General features: G+C 40.6%; 1 protein-coding gene across 24 annotated transcripts in view; it reads left to right on the top strand.

Annotated features, from left to right (window-relative positions):
- The window catches only part of LOC111250281 (uncharacterized), a 24,519-nt gene that overhangs the window by 1,801 nt on the left and 2,508 nt on the right, over window positions 1–20,210 (top strand). For 4 of the 24 annotated variants that reach the window (XM_086987891.1, XM_086987892.1, XM_022805263.2 and 1 more), the window contains exons 2-3: window positions 9,655–9,715; window positions 16,738–17,002. In XM_086987891.1, coding sequence (XP_086844017.1) covers window positions 9,655–9,715; window positions 16,738–17,002 — 326 coding nt within the window. The other 20 variants (XM_086987873.1, XM_022805262.2, XM_022805261.2 and 17 more) reach the window with 20 other exon arrangements.

Genomic DNA, 20,210 nt, shown 5'->3' with positions numbered 1-20,210 from the left:
ATTATTCACCTTCCTAAGTTCAGCTCTTGATTTAACATTACTAAAGGCTGTCCCTCAGGATTATAAAAATCGTAATTTGAAAATTTAGAGGGCCTTAAGAGCTGTCCATATTCCTTATGTAGTAACGATGGATGATTTGGCCAACGAGTATATCTATTTTTGGTACAAAATGAATAGCGCTTCAGAAGAATTGGCAAGCATAGTACCAAACTACCATAACTCTATAAAGGTATTATTCTTAAAGTGTACAGCAAATACAATACAATATGCTTGTACTGACTTTTGGCTCTGGAATGTTTATGTTGGACAACTGTTAAACGGGTTTTACTATGTAGTTTTCATTTACTCCAACTCCAGTTGGCTCATAATGAAGCTTTATTTTGAAGGTACTTATATCTACTCGTAGCTTCTGGCTTGCTTCGTTTAAATTTGCTAAAAAATTAATAAAAGCTCTGCAGAACCTAGAAAGAGCGAGAACGTTTTGAAAAAGATATTATGCAGCTTGTTCTTTTATTGAGATGGACTACATCACAAAAACGTTTTTTTTTCTTTTTGATGTATATATTGCAGATCAGAAATCACGAGTATAATCAACAAAAGTTTACTTACACAATGCAAATATAGTTATTTCAAACGAATATTCGAAGTCAGATAATTTATTGATAAGTCCATTGATGCACACACCCTAACCCGATAGCGGTTTACCTCCACATATATATAGGTATTAAATTAAACCTTGAATGATCTCATTCACAATATTCATCTTTTTCTTCCTCTAAAGTAACAGTATTTCTAAATGCTATAATGTTGTTGGGTCCCTTAGTGTTTGTTTGCTAAAACGGTGAACTTCCAGCACAAAGGTGTAGTTTGGCATACTGTCCTCGCTCAACCGCCAGCTACGTTGCTATATATCTAATGTAGGGCCCACAGTGTTTTTTCTCTGCCTTTTAGCTTTAATGTGGTGTTTTCCTTATTTTTGATATTTTTCACAAGCAACCCGTCCTGGTTTCCCATCTCGTGTTAGTTCCTTCTCCCAGTTGCATTGCTGATGCATCGCGACCATCATCAGACAAGTTGATCCTCGGTCGCTGTTTTCTCGGGGCTAACAGCCTCGAGCAATTCGTGTCCAAAATCTAATATAAAGGCCCCAAAGCCTACCAGCCTGTACAGCCAATCCAAACCATTCGATGTAGCTAGACACATGGATTCAGCTGAAGGCGTGGTATCTGATCAGCGGGTCTCAGCTTCTTGTTTCTCTTGAGGCCTACACGTTCATTACACAGGCTTATCTTGAAGCATCGTCGTTACCATCATGTTGTGCTTCAGCGTTGCCCCTCTTTTGGTCAATTTTCTCAACCCGATCCGCAGTACAATAGCACGGAGCTCCCACGGGCAGTTACATTGTAGATACTGGAAAACAAAAGAGTAAATGACTTGACCAAGTTACTTTACTCCCATGCAAGCGCTTTCGCTCTCTCTCTCTCCCTCTCTATTTTGTTCCTGTCATCCAGCCCTCCAATTTGTGGGAAAAACCCAACCAAATAAGTGGGATGGAAACCGCTTCGAAAAGTTAGTCGACTCCACCCAAGGTTAAGGTTCCTGGGAACATTGCCGAAGGATTCATGCGGCAGTGAAGTAATGGCCTGATTCACCCCTCCAACAGTTCTTCGCTTTTGACAGTCGTGTACGGTGGATTCACAGCGCATCGCTGGTCGATAGCGCCCACGGGACACTTGAACAAACTCCGCTCTAGTCATCTTAAAACATCGAGCTTCGTGAAGGTTCATCACACCAATGGTTTATCCGCATGTCATACAGCTGTCTTCGTGAAAAAGTACGATTAAACGATATCAGCAGCTAGGTTAGGCCAATGACTTGGACGCACTTTGGTACTAAGGTGTCACTTAACATGGTGGTGCATTAAGGTAGGGAGAAATCGTTCAATCGGCTATTGCATCAATATGCATAACAAGAGATTGATTTAAAATTTTCACTGAACTATAGAAAAAATGTGGATATTATGTTGACGCTATTTCTCTTCATATTTGAATAAACATCTGGTCGTGCGATACTCAATCGAGGAATCTGTATTTAAGGTAACTTTATGAGTTCAATTTCTGCATGAGGGAATATGTCTTTCACTTTTTAGTGAACCATCCACGGAATCGTGATATGTATTTTTGATAGGGCAATTTTCTAAATGGTGTCAGTTGAGAACATTGCTCATGGCTTGTTTTCAGGGTACACAAACTAACGCATTTCTATGGAAGCTCTATGGTAGACTTCCTATATACCGACAGATTAGATCCAGCTCGAATGAGATTCGACAATCTCTTATGGATAAACCGAACTGTGGTTATGATGAATACCCACGGCAAGCTCGGTGCTCGCAATTTTGACGTTCAGACCTGACTATGAGGTATTTGGCTAGTCTATATATGCCCCCAAATATCTACATTAATAAAGCTTAAGTACTGTAACATCTATGACCTTCGTAGGACATTGCCATCGGACAGATTGATATTCAGTAAAAGAACATAATAATGATTCGCATCGATATATCGCACTTGCATAAGCCTATTTAAATCGGTCGTTGTAAGTATCTCTAGATTTCTGGGTGTGGGGTTCAGCACTTCTAGTTTCTAGATATAGTTCTAAGATCTAGTTCAGGGGGTTCTAGCTTGTTAACGGACCGCGTCTTGCATTGATTCGCCTGCATCGCTATCATTCAAGTAGTCTAAAATAAGCAGTAGCTGGATTTAGCTGTAAAGTAATCGTATTTTAAGCAGGTTACGGGGAACTTGTACGCGGACATCACACGGCAGGACCCTATGTAACATACAATTATTCTTTTTGAAAATTTGCTTCAGCTCCTTTTTGAACCGTGTCTATAAACATATACTTAAAGGTCGTGCTTTAAATGCGAAGATGCATTCGAGTCTGTATTTACTTGTTGATTTACCTATTGCTATGAAACTGGTAATATCCACAATGTTGCAGTTAATAACACTGGACGTACGTGGGTCCGGGAAAATTCTCAGGGCAAAAAGATTTAATGTGATATTTCTTTAGCTTTTCAAACATATAAATGCCATTAGCTTCTCCGTATAGCTCACGTTGGTACATAGTAGACAGTGACAAGATGTGCTCTAATTAGATTTACTATACTCATAGCACTTCCGTGGAATGGGAAAAAACTGTTACCAACTATTGCTCTCCTGTAGAGCAGATAACGTTAAGATAAAATAATACATAAGAAATATCTACATCATATTTTAGGCTGTATCGTATTTATATTACAGTCAATCGCAGACTTAGATCGTCAATTGAAATAACTCTTCGCGCTCTAATGAAAATTTTGATCTTTGATTACAATGACCCTCAACAATGTACTCCGTGAGAGCCGTTAGAAACTATGCAATTTATATTCGTCGTATATAGTCGCAGGCTGAGCTAATGATATATGCTTTCAAAAAAACCTGATTGAAAAATATATATCACTTTTGTTTTGAATCGGACACATGTATTCACATAAAGGAAAAACTATTTTTTAGCATACAAATAGAGACGTAGGACATAACTCGTCGTATTTACTTATCCCGTGATTATTTTGTTTATTGCCTTCTGTGTGATCAATGAAAAACAGATGGATAAACGTTGGCAAACTGGGCTCCCGCTGATTTAGTCGATAAATTGACTTTCATCTTCATGACGTAGTTACTACGACTAGTATAGTTGCCTCATGGTTTCAGCATTTTATATCAACACCTGGTCATCAATTGCTTCGTCTAATACAATTTTTTTTCTTCTTCAAAGATACGTTCTTGTCATTCCCGAGCTTATACGACTGGAGTGATAAACATTTGAGCACATAAAATATGTCAGATCGTTTTCTAAATTATGGAGGTACTAATATAATCAAAAGATATAATCAGCAGCAGAATTTAAAATATTGGCAGCTTTGCGATTCACGTTCTACTAGGTAACAAGTCGTATATCTGAATATTCACTAATAAAGTCCTTGTTACAGTAAATGGCCGTTGCCGATGTTCTCTAGCTATCTAAACCGGCCCTTAATTATTGGACGAAGGAACCTTCTTTTTGAAGGACCAGTTAAGTTTACTTAGTAATCTTTTTGCCGTTAGTAGTAAAAGAGGAGAAACCCCGTCGCGACAAATGCCTTCCGACAGTGGGTAAACGTTGGAAGCATTCACAAAGAATTCACAAACACGTTGTGTATCGAACAAAAGCTGCAGCTTTTCTCACAGATTACTCTTGGCAAAAATTCCGCTTCATATCATATTCCGGTCACAACGTTCAGGTAAGATTAGTTGCTGTCAGAGCAGGCGCGGTAAACATTTGTCATTGATTTTGTCTAACTTAGATGTTTCCATCTGTTCTAAAAAGTGCTGAATAACATTTCAGACGCGTGAAACTAATATTCGACACTATTCATTCAACATCGTAAGTCCATCGTGTTTCAGTTATCTTTTTTGTTTTTGGTTGGTCGATGAATCAAAACGTTCTCTCCTAGAGCATTCATCGCTTGTCCGCTCCACACAGGCGGCAACTTAACGCCCCTAGAGAAAGCCGAATGTCACCGTTCGCTGTGTCCCACCATCCGTGCGTTTTTCTCCCCGAGCGATGATACGTATCGGTATTCCCTCTGTAATCGACGGCTGCAACCAGCTCTGCTTTTCCAGACCTAGTGGATTTTCGCGCCGAGTCGGCTGTCGTTTGACAAGGAGAAGGCGAACTAATATACTAGTGCGAAAACAAAGCAATATTGTGAAAACCATCATCATTACGACGACCGTCGACACCACAGCCATTACCGTCTCATGACTTGCTAAGCAGAGAAGCACTTATGATGAGATTGTAAATTAAATCTCCTAAAGCGATAGGGGGAGAACAAGGCTAACCGCATGATTATCTTGAGATCAGGCGAATAAGTAAAACTGACGCTTTGGCTAAACCACCAGCAGCTAAACAATTAACATTTATATCGGCAATTAAACCGTGGTAGCGCGCCGACCTAAATGACAAAACCACAAGTAGAGATGAGTCTCAACTGCGGGCTTCTACATGCGGCTTCTATTCGCTACGAAAGAGTATCGTGGCGAAGAGGCAAACAGAATAAAGCAGAGTTACGTAATGTAAAGGGTCAACCGTCAAGGCCGCATAGACAGCAACAGTTATGAGAAATGTCAAATCGGTTTGTTAGAGCAACCTAACTAGATCGAGCTTAGTGGCAATGAACGGAGGCTGTTATGTTGCGTACATTTACTAGGTAAGGGTTTGCTGATACTAATTAAATTTGTGCAATATGGTGGTAGTAACTAGCCTAATGACGGCTAAAGAAATTCGGCCAAAATAGTAGAAAATCGCCGTGCGAACTGCTCGTAATCTGTTTGGGTAAGCTTAAATTAAAACAGAGGCGGGTGATGGTGAATGTCTTCTGTGTTTTTTTGGCCGTCCATTAAACGTCCGGACGAAATGGGAGATCGTCGAACTTGTATGGTTGATTCGTACTTATATTCGTTCGTGTGTGTTATGCAGGAAAATTATTGTTAATACGCTGAAAAGGTATTCGTCGCGTAAAGGAGAAACTGCAAAGGTTCGGCATGTTCAACAGAAAAATCATTGTGTGAACGAATAGATATAAGCAAACGCTGTACCCATACATACCTACATATTTGATTATTCGGTAAATTTACGCTCGAGAGAATATTTTAGAACGATGTCGATTGCGATCGAATGCTGAAATCGTCATTTTGGTGTGCCATATCTGAGGAGTCGACATCATTTGTGTCACTTATAGTATCTAGAAGCGCAATGTTTGAAATGTGCTCTATTAACAGGGGTCTGTTAGTTGAACAGGGAATGTGTCATATTTTGAAATCCGGTAAAAGCCCTGTGTCATTTGAACGCCGGTGTTTTTGAAACAGTCCTGTTTGCTTGTATTGTACGCATAGTTTGCAGACCTACTCACTAATGTCGGTTGCTTCGAATAGTACTAAATGAAAATTTGTAATTTTCCATTTGATGCTCCTATTGTTTCAGCATTTCGAGCTATAACAGAATAGGGAGTTTTAGCGACGTGCGCTGTGTAGTGACACTGGACACTGTCTACATGAAGATACTCGCTTACAGAATGCCCGATTCAAATTATCTAGCGATTCTCGTAAGCATTTCAAGTCATTCCCTAATCTGGCCGCGCTCTTTGTATTGTTTTTATGTGGTTTTCAATTTTTTTATACAATACCTTTATATTAAAGCAGTGCTGAAACTTGTACCATTTTGCTTTCTGAGCTTTTAGAAACACTTGCAATGATTACTCCGCATTTTTTCCACTAGCGCCTTGAAGCCCTAGACGAGCAATGTTAGCGTAAGCGCCAACGAACCCTTCACTACACGCATCCTACAGAACAAGCTGGAGAGCTAGTCAGCTTCGAGATGAGAACCTCTAGCATCACCGCGACTGAACACTCTCCTGATGATTTTTGCCGCACTCGATACTAAACGTAGCAGAGGGCGTACTCTGCATAGCGGGATTTTGTCTCAACCTGGGTCGCTTTAAGCCTCCGGGTTGCCCTCCTTTCTCTTTCGGGAACAGTGCTTGCATCTCCGTTTGGGGGTAAGCGACCCTTCGAGGCCAGCGTGGAGAGGGTGAAACCCGCCAGTCACCAACCCACCCACAGCTCATAAGGACTGGGCCCACCCCGTGCGCCATCACCGCCACGAAAGCAAGCGAGGTATCGAGGGAGGGGTTGGGTACTCACACACTCACTGAACTGCCTGCTTGAACTGGGTGTTTCGTGCTGAGTGTGTGCTGTTCGTGCCAGCAATAGCGGCCTCTGCTTACAGGGAAATGGTGTTCGCGACTCTCATTAGGTGGTCTGTAGAAAAGTTCTGCTTCAGGCGGCAGCGCTGGTGATTCTTGGCCAGTTGGTTGCTAGTTACTGCCACAAGCCGGCAACTAATCGTGTGTCTTGGCGTTCAGCTTTACGGCTCAATGAAATGAGAGACGTTCACCCAATAAGAATTTTTGTATCGAGTATTTAGAAGTACGCGATCGCTGGAGGTATAGTCGGATAACCCTGCCCGCGTTCTTTTGCTATTGCTAAACAAGTGTTATGAGAAAGAGATCAAAGTTGTTTAGCAGTAGAACTCATCGTTGGAAAGACAGCTTCGGTGAAGTCGTCGCGATACTTCGAGTGAACGGTTCAACGACAAAGAGCTTCGTGTCGAAAGGAGGCTGTTGTCAATCTGTGTGGATCTACATTCTAGCAAGCTTCAGTCTAGTTCTAATGCAACACGTGAGATTGGCATGTGTTCCGTTTGTACCGGATCAATGGTGCTAGTTTATCTCAGAGCGTTCGAACTCGTCGGATTCGAATGCGTTTGGAGTGTTTACGTCGAGACCTTGGTGTAATGCTTGACTCCGGATAGAACTTAGAACGCGATTTTTGCATGTCCAAGTTTCATGGGTTCTCGGTTTGATATTTGCTTTAATCTATAGCTTGTCACGTCTGGAAAGATGACGTCACTGATGCTGTAGCTTCACGCCTGCAATTAAAAATAGTGACAATACAGCAGAATATTAAAGCGGTTCTTGTTAAAAGCTATGTTAGTGAGTACCCTTACGTAATGTGGCCGTAGTGTCTTGGTGGGATGAAACGGACTAAGCGTCAGCGTTGCTAACGCGAGTGGTACCGTCATGGATCCTCGACGAACCAATTTCTTCATAGCAAGTCGCGCCCCGGCGGACTATTCCGACAACATTAATGACTATTATGAAGAAGGCCCCGATTACTGGGAGAAGATTAGGAAAGTGCCTCGTGTTGCCGACTATGAAAATTCTGTCTACCTCGCTCTTGGTAAAATGCGCTCGTCTTTTGGGTTCGAAGTATTATGATTCTCTGCAGTAGTTAGTCGTATATTCAGTAGCCTATATGTTATAGCTGTGTAATAGATCTATTTTGTTGTGAATTGAAATGTGATACTTCGGCCTCTGGGCTTATTGGTGTGAGTTATACAAGACTGAATTCGAAATTATGGAAGCAAAAGGACAGTTATCTAACTGATTGATTTATATACATGAAGAACAAGTCTTTCTTTTACGTGAGACAATACACGATAATTACCAGCGGAAAACGGTGTGAGCTGACGTAGCGTATCATCACTACAACTGAATGAAATTAAGCTGTATAAAAATAGTAATTAACACGCAACTATCAATTATGCGTTGCTGTTGTAAATTTCGTAACTGAGTTGTTTTATATATCCGGGGAGCTTACGGTGGCATTTAGTCAATTGTGTTTAGCTTATCAATGTGCCAGCCGTTCTGTTTCCTACTTTATGTAAGAAATCCTCCATATATCAGCGTGATTTGCAGTTTTCTAGTTAATGGGACAAGCCTAAAAACTGATTAAAACGCATGACTGTTTCCCACAGTTTATTGGAGGTTTTAGGTGTAGTGCTGTAGGTAGTTTTTTGATTGTAGCAAATTTATAAGGTGATCTGTTAGGGTGCCGATCATGAATAATAGATGACAAAGACATCTATTGCTCATGATAAAGACCTATTCGGAGGAAGCTGCAACTAAATGTACGTAACCATAGTAGCATAAAAAATTGGTGTAATATAGCCGCACTACTATTAAATAGGATATTATGAATGTCATATACCTTAAAAAATTATTTGTGTATCATTTGTGATTTTCAGTTAAAAACCGCGTCCTGAACTTTGTAAATGTCCTTTGTCCTCATGTATAGAGCAACCACAATTTTCAGTCCGTAATGTCAAATAAAATTAGTTTATTTAAAATAAAATTAGACGTTCACCTTTTTATGAACAACAGAAATCGGTGCTTATCAAGAAGCTGATTAACTCGGAAGTTAAGGGAAGGTCTAAGAAATGGCGATGGTATACACATTACGTTAAAAGAGATACATAGACAACGCTGTGTTCCGTGGTAAATGATATAATATCTAAACTAGAGAGATATCGATGTGTTACAATACCTCCATGTTATAGAACTACTATTAGTTTAAATAGCCATATTTTGGGGTCGAGGAGTGCTGTGTGACTTGTTACGTCAGATTCACGCTAATTTGTGAAGAGTACGAATGTTGCACAAAACAAAATTACATGTGGCTATTATTAAAGGTCATATATAAAACGAATGGACTAGAAAAGAACCGAACAAGCCATGTTATAGGGAACATTACTGATCGCGACATCGGGCTTGAACCGACGATCTACAGCAGCATCTGCAGAATACTTCGCCATACAGCCAGCTTTCTTGACACATTAAGATTACTCTAAAATGCATCCGTTAATATGCCTTGCTAATTTTCGTATTCTATAAGTTAAATACAACATAATATTTTAACAGCAAAATAAAAAGGGAATCTAGGTGTGGCGTCCGTTGACAACCAAATTGACGAAATTGTTATTAAACCCATTGCGTTCAATAACTATTGACATTAGGGGTTCGAATCGAAACGCTTACTTTTATCTTTTAACGTTCATCACGGGTCGCTGCAGTCAACTTTGAAGAGATATTTGCTAACGCTTGCTAACGGAGTGAAGTACAACGAACTCACTTTACTAAAATAAATCTATGATTTCTTTTTGGTTGCATTTCAGTTCTGACTGCGGCTCTCTGTCTTCTAACACTCATCCTTCTGTACGTGGTCTTCATAATGAGGTAAAATAATAAAAATTAAAAACTGAACTAGGTAATTAATTAGTTATATCGTAGTAAACACTTTATGAAACGTTTTTTGCAGGTTTGCATGATCAGAAAAATACGACCTTGAAAGCCTGAAGAGTGCAGCTCGGTATATGGACAGCTTGGTACGTGGATCCACAATTGGGCATTACTAATTCGACAGTTATGGGTGGTACGCCGTAGATATACACAGTATTTTACGTAAATCCTTTTTCCGAATAGGTAGATACATGTAGAACTTTGAGTATGAGTCCAATACATATATCTGTTCGGACAGGGAATGTATGAAGCTCTATGGTTAGTCGTTCTTTTTTCAAGAGAACTTCCCTCTAGACTGGTACGCTGCGTCATAAAATGAAGAAAAATAACTATATTCCGACTATTTATAACGTAAGTTACTTTTGCAATATTGCATACCCTCTGATCGATGGAAATTGTTCGGGAGCGTTCTAACTGAATTTGGTGAAGTGTAAAACGCAGTGTTGAGTAGTTTCTAGGTTGCGTGTAGCCATGGACAACATCACCGGGAGTAGCTTGAGGTTACTTAGGAGCATGAATTTCTGCGCTGTGTAAAGCTTCGTGAAAGTAGTCTAATCCTTTTAATCGGGCCACCTTCATTAAGCGGAATTCGCGTTGAAGTTCCGTTAAGCCCTTGCGAGGCACGGGAAGCACAGAAAAGAAACATTAGTTTTCGTGGAAAATATACTTTTTCTAAGTCAAAATAGGTTTTTGGCGATTGATGACCTCACTCAGCAGAGTCAAAGCCACTGTTATTGTTATTAGGTTTCTATGGTTCAAAATCAGTTTTATTCCCTTTATTATCGGCCTACGACTATAATGCATTCCGAGAAATTCTGAAGCAACCTCTATTGTTGGAATTTGCAACTAACCTATTGCGTAAAACCCGACACGGCCATTTACCGTTCCGTATCGTTGGCTCATTGATGTTACCTCTCAAAAAGCCTCACCAAGAACGGTGCTTACATTCTCACGCCACATCAAATCGAACGAAGGCTGACGGTTTTCACTGCCCTCAAAATCATCTACAAAGATCAATACGACGTTGCAAATCAACAACTAGCAGTGACGATCACGAAGCTCTTACAGACGGGCAAACGCTTTTCAAATACCCATGGGATACGGACCAAACATTCGTTTCTACCATATTCCCCCTGCGTTCACAATTGTATGTGGTTTCCTGCCGCTATAAGAGAAGCAATACTAACTTATGGAGCTGGTTGACTGCAAGTGGTATTGAGCCTTGTCGAATTGTCGCTCATCATCATTACGACGTTTTTTTCTCGAAGTTGTCAAGAACGACGAGAATATCTCATATTCTGATGACTATCCCCAAATCGAAGTGTGGTCACTCACTTCTTGAGAAGAGAGTATATTTTTAATCGAAGTAATATCAAAATAGATATTGCCTGGAACCAGAAAATCCTGAAGCGCATCTGCAGTGCCCGTTAATGGTGTGAAATTAGTGGGTAATGTTAGTAAAAAAATGCTGATTAAAATTGCATGTTACAATGGCAAATACCCTGGTGACAGGCGCGATGTAAACAAGATATACGCAAAATCTTTCAATAATAAGAGGACATTTTTGGTAAAAGCTTATCTTTCTTTATTTGATTAATGAATGTCTTTCAGGATAAATAAGTTTGCTTAAGTGTGTGTTTTTACTGGCTTTGGACTTCAGTAGCAGAAATGCGGTAAATTTCGGTCCACCACACGAATGTAGAGCAAGTCTGTTTCTGTCATTTATTACAGCCTTATAGTTCTTAAATATATCTTATCTCGTTTATAAAATTTTTAAATCAAGGTAGCTTTCGTGTGCTTAGCTATGCTTAGCACTAGTAATAAGGTTCTGGAGGAGTAACCTGGAGCACTGTTTAATTAAGGATGTAATGGCAGGTTGCAGTCAGTGCTCTTCTGATGCCGTTTACCGAAATTTAGTTGGCGCTTTAAGATATAAACTGTACCTGAAAACTAATAAGGCACGATCGACAAAAAATCTCAAGGTATTTCTAGGCTTCTTTGTCAGACCGGTACGACGGAGTTATATATCTTGCTGGAGCTTACTGCATGTTTTGATAAACATGAACGTTTCTTCAGCTAGGTTGTTTTTGGTGTCAGTGACAAAAATCACACAAGGAAAATAGTAACAAGTGGCGCGCAAACAATTAGAGAGTTCCGGACTGTTTGGATAAAATTAATTATTACTATATTTCTCTAAGCACAAATTACATGATATGCAGATTAATCATTTAATAGATTTTTGACCAGTATGAATTATGCTGTTTTCTACTAAGCGGAGTTCTATACCACAGTGTCACTTGTTTCTGGCGTTCTGTAATTAGACGTCATGTTTTTGGGCTTTTCATTACCTTTTATATTTCCTTTCCAAACACATTCGCCAGTACCGCGTACCATTTTAGAATGAACAACCTTCCTACTGTCGAACCCGTACCGCTATGTGCTTCCTGTGTGCGGCTCTGCGTATAGGTACTTGGAATATACGGTTAGTCCTTGTATCTCTTGTTCTCAGCTTGTATTGTGTGAACCAAAAGCCATAGGTGATGTAATACTAGTATGATTGCCCATTTGGTTCATATCAGCCCATGTGTGTACATGTACATACAGAATCGTATAAATATTCTATTTTTTATATACTACCATGGATGATGTTAGCTTTGCACATTGAGCCAACCTGTTGCAAGCACGGATACGTAAGCGGGTCCGATGGTCTCGCGTGCGTTGCTGTGAGTTCTACCATAATTTGACTGAAATCGCTTACCTTTAAAGTGAGTTCGTAAAGTGAGGGTAGAACAAATAAATTCTTGAGACTGCGATATTTTGGGCTTGCGCTAAAACGGTCTATGGTAACGTGACAGGTTTGCTAAATCTCCGCCCCTCCCCCGACTGACTGCCGTGGTTACCGCAACATTTTTGTGCCTGTTCCTACTACATTGGTTAGCATTGAGGAACAACTTACCCCGTGTACGATCGCCGCCTGCATCTATTTGTTTGATGCATTCGACGCCACAAGTAGGCCAAGAATGTCGAAAGGTGTTAATCGATACATTATGAAATCCATTCGGTCAAGCCTGCCTCTGGACCAGCACAAGATATGGCCTTAACATTGCATTCGAAATGTATGCGAAAGTGTTAATCTTATTCTATGTCGACCGCTACCAGCCGGTAAAGATGAACGTGGCCCTCCAATGTACAAATATATGTACATCAATGTGATTATCGATAAATCCCAAATAGAATGCCAAATAGTTTGAACTCAACAGTAATCGGTTGGCATGTACGTGAAATACTTGTGCTGACCAAGGAATAAATCATTGTGTTCTTACCAATGGAATATAAGGTTTACAAGATTTTGTTTAGCTAACGGTGGTTCACTTAGCGTAGCACCATGTTAGGGTTTCTGGTTAAGAGATACTTTTGTCGAACAAATCTACCAGATCGTTACGGCTAGACTAAAATTAAGCTGCATACCGCCATAAAAAAGACTATTCTTAGAACTAGGCTGATTATAGTCGCGTATGAGAATTGTTTGAAATCATCCCTCTAAATATTGAGGGCAACTTTAAGAGTTTTAAGCTACGTAATTGGGCAATAACATCACAGTAGAGCTTGAATAGAATTAAACTGAAATATATCTATAGAGATTTTAATATTGAAAGTTATGGTTCAGCCTATGTATCCATATTATCTGTATAGGCTAGTAATTACGTTATAGAAATTGCGTTCGCGGTAGCTTTAAGCTTTCTAGATATCATTCAGCATAACGAGTTTTAATTTTTAATTTTTCTTTTTATTTATTTATATATTTATGTAAATATATATATACTATATATATATATATATAAATACTATATACTTGTACGTGGATAAAATATTCAGGCGATAAATGAAGCAAACGAGCAGGAATGTTGCAGACGTACGCGATGTTGATAACAATAACAACGCAATTTTCGTATGAATTTGTCTATAAAATTGAAATGGTGAATTTGAGTATTTAATACGTGTGGAAATCCGTTACATTAACAACGAAAGGCGTAACTATGGAAAGCTGCTAGACAACCATTTTAAAGCATGAGCGCTGGAATGAAAATCAGGAGATACGCAGCATACACGATCCGCATCCTGAAATAGGCAATCATGCTGAAAGCAGACTACGAACTTCAGTCCTGGCCGGTTATACGCGACTATGCAGTAATGTCAAAGATATTGTATGGCAAGTGGTTGCCACACAGGAGTCGAGTGTAAGTAAGTTCCGAGGAAAAGGAAAGAAAAACAACGCAGAAAAGGGTCACATACACCTCATCTTATGCATTGTATAGCTTTCTTATGCCAAACACAACATAATTACAGCTTAAACTGTTTGTTAATAACAGCTTTACTCGCACATTTACATTAAAAGGTATTTCCTAAATCAGCGCCAGCCGGACGTTTTACTACGGCAACACAATAGCCTAGCAAGTTTGACATCCTGTGATTACATGTTGGCACCGTGTGAGTTAATCACTTGTTACAGTTGCTGTTAACTATCCATTCGATCACGTTACCGGCCTATCATGTTCCGTCACTAGTCAGCATTGAACTGTTGCTAAAATCTCGAGCAGTGTTGACGGCACATTCGCTTACAGACGGGGTCCCCCACATGGACACGAACAATGCTGACTCGGCCATGAAATTCAGTTGAAGCAAACATACGTAGTCGAAACGGAAACCGCAGATGGGCGGACTGCACTATCAGAGTTCAGGCGGTCCATAGCTACATTGTCTTCTTTGGCTCTTCATTCCCAGTGAATCGTGCGCATCGTCCGAATCAGCCTGTGTGTGAGGTTCCGCTATGGTCCAGCTGCCACGCCGGCAACAATCAGTCTAGCTTTTCTCTTTCTTTATCGCTTTCACAAGTTCTTTTTTTAGTGAGTGTGCCGAAATGACTTTGCGCAAGTCCGTCGTAGCGGTGCCGGCATCAGCAACGGTACCGATTAGTTTCTGTCGTGGCCGATAGTAACTGACTGGCTGCGTGACACACAACCGCTGCCGTCATAGAGACAGGCGCAGCGTACATGAACGCTTCAGTCCTCTCTATTCGCATTGATGTCGTTGGACTCCTCTCGACTTTAAAGAGATGCATAACATTAAATCGATAGTAGACAACATACGTTTACATTAGAGTCACGAATACGGTGGTCAGAAGACGGATTTTCACGCAATCCATTTAGATACACAAACTGCCAACATTTTGTTGCTGCACATATAAGGGACAAGTGGTCGACAACGTTAAGAGCTATGAAACAGACCAGTGTCAACAACGAAAATAACAGCGGCAACAGTGGCTTCGAAGGCAGGAAGAAATGACAAGGGAAAAGTCAGGTGCGTCCTCTTTTGTTATACTCTCAATGGAAAACACAAGTACGGTGTAGACAACGATAACCAACGTTGAGTGAACCGAATTGCTCGTTTGTTTTCGCCTGACTTCGATAGACTAAGACAGGCTAAACCAATGTAGTAGCTCGCTCATGTGCATTAAGATTTACCGTAACCTCGCTAGGGCAGATATGCCTTGATGAACGTTTGATACGCCTAGGTCGATCACGTTTCTTAATGTTACTGCTATTCGCCGTAGCCACAATAGCTATGAGTGGTAACGACATGTGTCGTCGGCTACGAGAATCGGTGAAGCTCAACGGAACAGCTTTGCATAAGAGCTTAATCCTAATTTCGAGAAAAGCAATCGTTGGATTAACAGTGATAATAAGACGAGTTGTGAACCAAGAAAGCAGAGAGGCATTGCCACAGGCGGGGAAGGAGGGGCAGTGATGCATTCGGTTGGTAGAGCAAAGGCTCTTATTAAGATATTATTAACCCCGGCTTTTGCCGCGGACCCAAGCTAAGGGATCAATCGTTGTCGTAGATTACCTATTTAGCACGTCAGTCGGTCGAAGCGTCAACTAGTAATGCATTTTACATCCTTGTGGTTCTGGAGGAAACAGCTGAAAACTATCGGAGTGTGGGCGCAACCGATCACAAGGTTACGAGATGTTGTTACTGAGGTAGACTCTACCGTAAGCACTCGTCGAATTACCCTTTGAACCGTTGATTAAGTGTTGTTTGCTTGGTTTATCTTTACGGACTGCACCGGTGCAGTCTATAGGCTCCAACAACCCGTTGTTGCATAGAGGCCTGTGGAGATTACTGCACAAATAGCGAGAAACATCGTGAAGATCCGCTTGAAGTATTCAACATTTCTTACCAATGCGAATATATTTTGCCCCTGCGAATATGTGCCATCCTGTAATGGTTGTTTTTGATGACGATAACATAAATTCGTTCTATTTTTGCTAGTGCCTTGGTAGCCCAGTTGCAAGCAATCTCATGTTCATTGAGGAATGCGAGGGTTTATGCTAAAACCGAAGGAAAGTGCCTAGTTAAAATTTATCAGTAAATTCGTATAAATATAACTGCTTCTTGATTATACTGCATCTATTAGATGGACGATGCCTGGGAAATGTGATAGCTTCAACGGCTTTTTCTTTTGGTCTACCTTTATGTCGAAAGATTCGCGTCCGACCAGCGAATCATTTCGACCGACACTATGGGGTTAGTACCAAGTTCCGAATTGGTGGCACACGATAAAAAACAATATCGCGACATACTCCTAGGATTGTTTCGCTCCGAAAGTTACCCCGATTCGAATAGAGCCTTTTATCGACGTATGGAATCGACGCAAAGGTTTGTTACCACTATCAATAGAAAAACTTATTCTTGCAGCCAGATGGCATCCTTTCGTGGAAAACAATTCGCACCACACCCATTGCCACTACAAAATATTGACTTTGTCGAACCAGTGCCGAATACGCCATTATGCGCCTGTATAAAAAACTCTCAAGAAGAGCTTCCTATTTAAATAAGTGCTGTTTGAATTCGACTTCGCTTTCCGGGAACACCAACACGGCCAACGGCAACCTTCACAGACGACATAAAGAAGATCGCAACGGGGGTGGCAGAGGATCTGGACCCGAATCGCGCGGAAGGCCGTGGTCACGCTTGTTCGAACGGGAATGTCCCACCCGTGCAAATGGGTCAGGAAAGGATCTAGCAGGATCACTCTTCGTGAATTATGGACGCTCCATGCCGCTACTGCCGACCACAGTGTCACAGTGCAACCTTACCGACGATTCGTTTTCTTGCACAAATTTGAGTGTCGGTCTAACCGGGTTCCCGGAGTTGCCAGCCAAGGTAAGTTGCTATGACTGCCGAAAACAGATTTCCTTAGTGTCTTTCGTTTTTAAATAATGCTGCTATAACGTTAGAACAGGGTTAGGTTATGAACCCGATTCGAACTGTACAGCTGGCATTGAATATGTGTTAACCTGTTGTTAAGTAACGATTTGCTTTTTCCAATATGTCTTTCTGTTTCTACTGATTTTGTTTCCTTTTGTTGTAACAAACCAAAAATATTTTTCATTAGTGCAACATTAATGGAACATGTCAGCCAGTGACTGGACGTCATAGTTGTAGCGTTGTGACTATACGTCCTTGTGTTGAGTTATAAGTGCCGTTAAAGGGATAAGTCGCTAAGAATAGCGAGGAAGCGCTGTGCGTCGTTAGTTTTACTGCCTAAATTTCAAGAGCGAATTAGTTTGGAAATTATGCTTTGATACGCACGACCCATCAATGCTGTTTAATAGCACATATAATAAGACTCCTACAGAAAACAAATTTCGTTAACTTGGGGCGAAAATGATGCTGAGCTTGGTTTTCACACTAGCAGATTTATAACAGCCAATTATATGGTAACACGTGGGCTCTTAAGCTAGAAAGAGCTAGGTGTATAAGTTTAAATACGCCGCTAGCTCCCTGCTAATGTATAAACTATCGTCGACTAGGTTATTCCGCGGGTAGGGTTGCCCATATCGATGAATATACGACAAGCAACGTTGATTCGTTCTTGGTGACGCTGTAACTCCAAAGAGACGTAAAAAACGGTAAAATGCATATATAGATACACAATGTGTGTGTCTATAAGGTAAAATATTGTAATATAAACCATTAAGTAGATTGTGTTCAACTATATCTCTTCTAAAAATACTATATAAGAGGTTAAATATGTTTGAATTTTAGAGAAAAACCGCCTGACTAATTAACACGGCCCAAGCCATTCATCAGATGGCTCCACACTGGATATTCTACTCGTACCCAACTATTATTTGATTCAGTTTGATCCACAAAATATGTGTTTATAAGTATATTTTAGTTCCAGACAAAACGTGACGTCTATTCACTTTAACATTCAGTTCACAGCTAAATTTCTCTTCTATCTGCTGCCATACTATGTCCTTTTCCAGCGCCGTTCTTCCTCAAAGAAGACAAATTTGCTATCTCCAAATTCAATGTGTACATGGTGGTCGATTTCGTGGGGATTCACCCTCGCATACGCGATTTCAACACATGTCAGTCTTGCAGTATTCTTTTGCAACCACTCGCTTTTCTAAACTGCAACGTAGCCAAGCTGAGGCCTGAAGTTGCCTCTAATTGGCTACCGTGGAGCTTAATTTTGTGGCGCATCTAAGTTTCATCATCTGTTAGGAATTATGATGCAGATGTGTTGCTGATTGATAATACATTTATCGCATATCAATGTCAAACGCTCATAATGGTAACGTTACTTGTCGATCAGAAGTCAGCCGACAGTGACTAAAACAAGGTATCTTCGTTTGCGTACTGACTTTAATGCATAAATACTTCTCGGTTAGGGAGTTCCTCTACGAGCCAGATACACCTCAGTCCCGATGAAGTGCGTGGACAGCATGATCGAATAGTTAATTTTAGCAAAGAAATGTTTACTGTCTCTAACAACGATCATTAGACAAATCCGAATCGGATCTCATTTTCTCTCTGTACGACTCCACACACACGTCCAATGTGGATTTAATAATCTCATATACGGGGCCTAGGACCAAGCGCTAGAGATCCGCAACCAAATTGCTCGTTACGCTATAGCCAATTGGCCGAGCTTTGCAACTTATGCAGAGGACGAAAGCAACTATAGCTATAACAGTGTAGCCGAATACCGCGCGCCAATCTTTCTACGCGTGAGTTAATATCTCTAGGCAATATCTACAATTATATATTTGAAGTGTGCAGTAACGGACAGCTTTGGTCTCAAGTCTGTGTGTGAGACGTTTGCGCTATCTAAAAAACGATAACGGTGGCCATTATGACGGGTACTAAGTGATATCCTTATAGCCAGCTGTTCAGGCACAGAAAAAGCAGGCCGGTCGTAGATCGCATCAGCAACCATAATAAGCAAAGACGAAGCGTTAATAATAACGCTTAACGTTAATAATAATAATAATAATATTATTACTACCAAATTCAGGTACTATCAAGATTACTGAGTTGTACTAAAGCAGCCAGTCATGGAATTGGCTAGACGTTTCGGGTCGTATCCTCTCATTTTTACTGAGACAGTATGTAAATGCATACGACACTATACTGGGTATCGAACACACGTGATTGTAACGATTATTTGTGTGCTGATAATGAATTGGCTTAGAAGCATTGCACGAGATCGTCTAATTTTTTTATAATCCTTATCCAAAACTGTCCTGGCAAAATTGATAGCATCAAAATTGTACTAAAATTACAATTATACTATATTAGATTATTATATGGCAGTTCCTCTTTCTCGTAAGGCCCGAGTGCATTCACCTGCGTTATCATATATAGGGGCATTGCCAACCAGGTATTTCCAGGTCGTCCACACTAAAATTATCCCGATTCTTAGAAAAAAAATGCTCAAGAATTGTCAAACAAATATCAACTGTAGAATGCTGTTCTTATTTAGACAGAAACAAATGGAATCGAGTGGCTGGAATTCAAATGGAGAATTGGGCAAAAACCGAATATGAGGAAAGAAGACAGAGAGAAAGAGATCATACTAAAAGACAATACAAGCGATATGTGTTCTTGCTATCGTTGTTGGCTATGTCAGTGGAGAGTTCTAGCTGTAGGTAGTAGAGACGCCAATGGGAGGTTCGCATTAAGGCCAAGAGGCTATTCACTCGCTTAGAATTTAGACGGTGGGATCAATATACTTCGGTCTCTGTACCGTTGTATTGAACCTTCTTTGATCATTCTGTTTTTCTCTGAATCGGGACCCTCTGGTAAGAACAGTCTAGTGGGACACCAGGCTGGCTGACATCGGGTCTTTGGCTGCGCTGCGACGACTTTTGTGTCAACGTTGACATCGATAGAGGTTAGCGTAACACTAGTAGAGGCAGGAACGGTTCTGCCTTTTTTCAACAGGCGGAAATAAGGAAAGAGGCAAGCTGAGCTTCAGCATTGCGTGTACGTGCACTTAGAGAAGAAGCAATGTGGCCACACGCCTAACACGGTTTTCGGCTAAGAATGTATTTTAAGGAGAAACGCCACGATTGTTGAC

Source organism: Varroa destructor, unplaced genomic scaffold (genome assembly GCF_002443255.2).
Source record: "Varroa destructor unplaced genomic scaffold, Vdes_3.0 BEIS01000004.1, whole genome shotgun sequence".
In the NCBI taxonomy this organism is placed as follows: domain Eukaryota; kingdom Metazoa; phylum Arthropoda; class Arachnida; order Mesostigmata; family Varroidae; genus Varroa; species Varroa destructor.
The sequence above is the reverse complement of the archived record's forward strand: the minus strand, read 5'-3'. Positions and strand labels throughout refer to the sequence as shown.